Source organism: Panthera pardus, unplaced genomic scaffold, assembly GCF_024362965.1.
Source record: "Panthera pardus isolate Hobbes unplaced genomic scaffold, ASM2436296v1 HiC_scaffold_16, whole genome shotgun sequence".
NCBI classification, from domain to species: Eukaryota; Metazoa; Chordata; class Mammalia; order Carnivora; family Felidae; genus Panthera; species Panthera pardus.
Window position 1 is genome coordinate 14,315,986 of NW_026526721.1, and position 6,000 is coordinate 14,321,985.

At 36.6% G+C, this 6,000-nt stretch overlaps 1 protein-coding gene across 1 annotated transcript; it reads left to right on the forward strand.

The window, feature by feature from the left end:
• The first annotated feature begins 503 nt into the window (after nucleotides 1–503).
• LOC109260489 (keratin-associated protein 6-3-like) lies at nucleotides 504–5,437 on the forward strand. Its single transcript, XM_019438723.2, has 2 exons — nucleotides 504–550; nucleotides 5,143–5,437. Exons 1-2 carry the CDS (start codon nucleotides 504–506, stop codon nucleotides 5,435–5,437), a joined length of 342 nt encoding a protein of 113 aa, XP_019294268.2.
• The last annotated feature ends 563 nt before the right edge of the window (nucleotides 5,438–6,000 follow it).

Genomic DNA, 6,000 nt, shown 5'->3' on the forward strand with positions numbered 1-6,000 from the left:
AAGGGTGAGCAAACTGTCTCTCTTTCACACATACAGCAATATATATATATATATATATATATATATATATATATATATATAAAAACACACATGTATAGTGTATACTGTGCATTTGTAAAATAAGATTACTTTCAGTGAAAAATGAATTTGGATATTTTTTCAAATGGAATTGTTAAGGTTGCTTATATTTAATCATGTATGAATAACACAACATTGAGGTTCTTTGTTTTTGTTTTAAATTGTTAGAAACTCTAGATAATAGATCAAAGAAGCCCTGATGTGGTTCTTATAGGCCAAGATTTGGTTGTCATTGTTTGAATAGCCCATAATACTGTTATTATAAATAATGGAGGGGATACACATAGTGCCTCACAGGGTAATGATCTATAACGATCAACAATCTAGATTTCTGAGAAGAATCCAGAAGACCAGAATCTTCCATAGCAGCATGGACGATAAGAGGCATATCCATAGCCACTGTAGTAGCCATATCCCAGGCCTCCATGGCCATAGCTCAGGCCATCATAGTAGTTGCTGTAGAAGCTCATGTGTGAGAAGAAGGCTCAGAAGAACAGAGTCAGTTTCTAGAGCTTTAAGTTTATAATATACCCAGAACCTTACAAACAAACTGAGTGGTATGTGGGGCAAACCACAGGCACTGTTGGATTCATGTTTCAAACTAGTTGGTATTAAAACCATCTCAAGAATTTCTCATGACCAATATATTTAAGACAACTTTACTGTGTGTCAGGATGCCTATAATGAAATCATGTGCCTTTGATGAGAGATTCTTCTACTTTGGTGACTTGTTTATTCCAGATTCCAAATTTAGACTATGTTATTGCTACCATGCCATCATATAACCTATGCAGATTCTACCTGTGTAAAACCCTAGTTTTATTTAATAATATTCTCCTTACACCTGAATATTTTCTGTCTTGGGAACAAAAGGGTAGTTTCAAAGGGGGAGAGAAAGATGGAAAAATTGTGGGAGAGGAGACATAGTGCCAGGATTGTAAACATTGTAAACATTGGATGACTAAGTGTTTTATCTTTTTTGGGGGGAGTAATATTATTAGCTTTGGTTTTTACTTCACATGTACACGTAATCTATAATTTTATACATGACCCCAAACCAGACAGTGACCTTGAAGTTTGACCCAATTACCCCTAAATATATAGAAAAGAAGGGACTTATTTTATTAGAAATTTGAGTTTTAAAGGATGCCAGAAACTCTCAAGTGGTTTATTGATGTCATGCACTGTTGGGGATGTTGCCCCGAAAAGACACATCTCTTCTGGTTTCCTTGCTCAAAATGTATGCCCTCAATCTAGGTATGATAAAAATTCGGACAAACCCAAATTGGAAACTCTTCTACAAAACACCCAAATCTTTCAAGCTGTCAAGGCCAGGAAGGCCAAGGAAAGACAGAGAACTGTCACTAATTGGAAGAGACTAAAAAGATCCTGCAACTAAATGCAGTGTGAATTGGATTCTGAAACATAAAAAGGACACTAATGGAAAAAAGTGGTGAAACAAAATCTATAGTTTATTGTACTTTATTTTATTTTTAATTTTTTTAACGTTTATTTCTTTTTGAGAGACAGAGAGAGGCAGAGCATGAGCAGGGGAGGGGCAGAGAGAGAGGGAGACACAGAATCGGAAGCAGGTCCCAGGCCCTGAGCTGTCAGCACAGAGCCCGACGCAGGGGTTCAACCCATGAACCGTGAGATCATGACCTGAGCTGAAATCAGATGCTTAACACGGGCACCCGTAAAATCTACAGTTTAAAGTATTGTTCAAAGTTAATTTCTTTGGTTTGATAAATATACCATGGTTATGAAAGATGTTAGCATTATAGAGCATTGAGTGTTGGGCATATAAGAGTTTTCTGTACTATTTTGGCAACTTTCTATAGGTCTAAAGTTATTCCAAAATATGAAGTTAAAAAGAAAAGTAAAAATAATCTTTCATTTTATTGACTTGGTCTTTTACTAATTCACTTGTCAAATTTTATTAAGAACGAACTATATACTAGGCACTATTATGAGCACTGGGATGGGGCAATGAACAGGACAGACAAGGATGCTATTGTTGCAGAACTTATGTTCTAGACTAAGTAGGGGCAGAAAATTCAAGACGGACAAAGATTAAGGGAGTGAATGAGATAACTTCTGATAGTGATGAGTCTATGTAAATAATAAATCAAGATGAGCTAAAGAAAACTTCAAGAGTTATTGGTGAAGGATTACTTCAGACTGACTGGTCATGGAAAGCTTCACTGAAAGAAGAAGAGAAAGATAAGCCATTCTCGATGTTACTTCAAGAGATCAAAGGCAGAGACTTTAAGGTGGAAACAAGCTAGGGCCATTTGAAGAGCCGAGAAACCACTGTGATCTATATATTATAATGGAGAGGAATCATATGAGCTCATAGATGTAGTCAAGGCTCTGAGATGCAGGGTCATGTCAGCTGTATTTGCTAAGCTTCGGGGTTGCTAGGTGTAGCAAATAAATATTGAAATTCAAATTTAACTGCATGCCTGGTAGGTACTCAAGCCATCCTAATGTGGGTAGTAGACACTGAAGGATTACCGTCAAGGAGGACCATGATCTGATCTGTGCCACGCATGCTTTGAGACATAAAAGGAAAGAATGAAAAAGTCTGGGTAGTATAAATAATCATCAACTTAATTTTGTCATGTTAAATTTCTAATGATGATTAATCTATGAAGATATATACATTTATATATTAAGATTAGAAGTATATGAAATATTATATATAATACACCTGCAATGAGATTGGAAATATAAATAGAGACGGATTGGAGAAGAGAATGTATACAAAGTGATCCATCTAACAAGAGTTTGGGTAGAGACCAGAAACCATAAGTGGGGCAAATACCTAGCAAGACATTCTCACATTTGAGGGTAAAATCTGAGACGTAAAAGACAGGACACTTAGAAGAAGCAGTTACTGAGGTTGGGATTAAACCAAGTGTGCCTGGTAGGTTGAAGGTGAAGATTGGAGAGCCTTTCAGGAATGAAGACAGAAGTTGGTGAATCTGAACGCTGCTCAGAGGCTGAGTAAAATAAAGACTTGACCTCTAGATTTGGCAGGACTGCGGTCTTGATGACCTCAGTAAGAGCAGTCTCAGAAGCATATTGGAGATGAAATATCGAAACACAGGACCAGAGCGATAAAGGTTCTCAGAACACTGCCATGGAAATACACTTGTGAAGTTTTGTTATGAGGCAGGATATAGAAATGGGATTATTCAGAAGAGTACTAATTTATGATAATAGAATATATTGAGAATGGAGTATATTTAGGACAACACACCAGAAAAGATAGAAAAAAAGAAAAAGGCAAGCGCGAAGCTTTCATTGCTATTATCAGAGAGAATAACTTAATTTTTCAGGAGAACCACATTAATTTTAGGAAGTAAATTCTAGAGAGATAAATGTCTAGCAAATGTTATTACAGATATCATTTGCACAGAATACAATGTATTCGATATCCTTTTAAATCAAATACAAAAACCTTAATTATAGTTTTTTTTAAGTAACTGATGCAATTCATGTTTACCAAATTTAGGCAATGTTTTAAGAGCGTAAGTATCTTTGAACAACAATAAAAATCATGCTATTTCCACTATTTTTTCTTAAAAACTAATTGTTTGCTAAGGCTCTGAACTCTGAGAATTGAGTTTATTGGTATTTACTCCGTGGGAAATTTGAATGTCATGTGGTGAAGATGTCCTACACCTATATGTTGGTCCAGCCGATAGTGACTAAACTGTCACAATAATGTGTCACTTTACAAAAAATGCACCTACCAAGAAATGCACCTGGAAAGTACATTCAAAAACATGATCACTGAATGTGATGAATGTGTTGCTGTGATCATTAGTATGAAACAACTTTCTGTTTAAGAGGCTATTTTTTTTTTTTGACTCATTTGAAATAGTTACCAAGTAAGACAAATTGAATAATTTGGGAAACTCTGTGTCGTTATTCTGATGATCTCCAGAGAGAGTTGATTAAAATGCAGAAGGTGTCTAACTTCTTGAACCATCTTCATGGTGATACAAAGCAGCCCCAATTCCATTCTACAAACCCTGCCTAACATTACTTGAGAGAATAGATAAAATGATATTTTGCCTAAGAACTATAACCAAATTATTAGAAATCAATGTGACTAGATAGATAATACTGCCTTCCCACATGCATTTTTCTCAAATACACAGCAGTACATTTTTTAACTCTAACATAAAACTCCCCCCCACTTTTCTTTGGCATCACTTTAAGATGAGCTATCACACTATTTGAATGAAGATAGTTATAATTCAAGGGTTATACAAGAGGGCTCAGCATGTCGGGTCACAAAGCATACTGTTTTGAGAAAGAAACAGTTCTCTGTCTAAATTTATTAACAAAAATGCATGATGCTAAGCTTATTGGACAGTTACTTAGAATAGTAACTAATGATAGCATATGTAATTAGGACAAAAAAAAGAAATGTAAAAATTGGATTCCGCCAGAATAACTTGCATTGTCTTGTCCTTCAATAGAAGTTGGACATAAATGAGAATAAAACTCATTGGTATAAGTGCAAAAGTAGAAGATATTTTGTTCAGACCTGTTTCCCTTGAAATTTTAATGAGTTAAATTATTATCAACATTATGAGCATGAAAGATGCATTATGTTTTCAATATAGAAAAAACCACTAAATCCCTGAAGAAATTAATTATTTGGATCAAAAGAGAAGAGAAACTCATGAATGAAAAGAAATGCTATTCTCTGTGAAATGTTTTACAATAATATAATTATTTGGGGGCCAAGACCTTAGCAAATGTGTTCTTTCTTGAAATAAAAGATGATTATAGGAGGTTAAAGTGAAGGTCTAATTTGGGGTAGGACTGTTGAGTGCCTCCCCTCATTCAAGTTCTAGACTGGATACATGAAGTCCAGACAAAGCAAATCACCGTAATACCTCTGAAGCTTTATCTTATGTTTGAAGAACAACAAACTAACCCAATTAGTCATAAAATTAGCCAATGACATGACACATGTAGTGGGCGACACCCACATCGAGAGCATATAAAAGGTCTCTGCAGGAAGAAATGTTCACAGTGAAGTGACACTTCTCCTCGCCTTCTCTACCCAAGCACAACCTCAACAGCCAACACCATGTGTGGCAGCTACTACGGAAACTCTTATGGAGGCTGCGGCTATGGAGGCTGTGGCTATGGAGGCTGCGGCTATGGAGGCTGTGGCTATGGAGGCTGCGGCTATGGAGGCTGCGGCTATGGAAGCTCTGGCTACAAAGGCTGGGGCTACAGAGGCTGTGGCTATGGAGGCTGTGGCTACAGAGGCCTGGGCTGTGGCTATGGCTCCTGCTATGGCTGTGGCTCTGGCTGTGGCTACTGGTAACAGAGACTCTCACCCTCTACGCCTGGACGTGGGATTCACCAATTCTGAGCCTCACACTGTTGGGTGCTGATTATCCTACATCACAGGCTTTAGACACCACTTTTCTGAAGAGTTGAACTCTGGTGCTCTCTACGTCTGAACGACAAGTCCTTCCTTTCTTGAATATAACCCGTGAAAAGTAGAAGAATGTGAAAATTATCCTCTGAGCTCCTGTGTGGTGTTTCATCCGGATGAGGCTGTCATAGTTCCTGTCTTTTGATTTCCATACTGAATATTTTTCTCCATTTCTCTAATAAACTTCTTCAATTTGGCATAACAATCCTGGTTTTCTTATTTAATATTAATAGTTATCTTTTTGGCTTGTGAAAAATTATTTGTATTAAAGGAACCAATAGCCTTCTTTAGGGGATATTTTCTTTTTATATTTCTAATTCCGTTGCCATACCAAGTCCTTGATTTGTGATACGAAGAAAGTAACAGTCTTTGTAATGGTCAGTTTTCTTCTCTGGTTAAGCAGTAATAATGTGTGACACTGGGCTATTGTTAAGATAAACAAGACAGTA

Bases quoted from the DNA above. Each gene is read 5' to 3' on its own strand.
- LOC109260489 (XM_019438723.2), top strand. From the start codon at position 504: ATGGCCATAGCTCAGGCCATCATAGTAGTTGCTGTAGAAGCTCATGT. The intron at 551-5,142 runs GTGAGAAGAAGG...TTCACAGTGAAG, and splicing joins GTTGCTGTAGAAGCTCATGT to TGACACTTCTCCTCGCCTTC.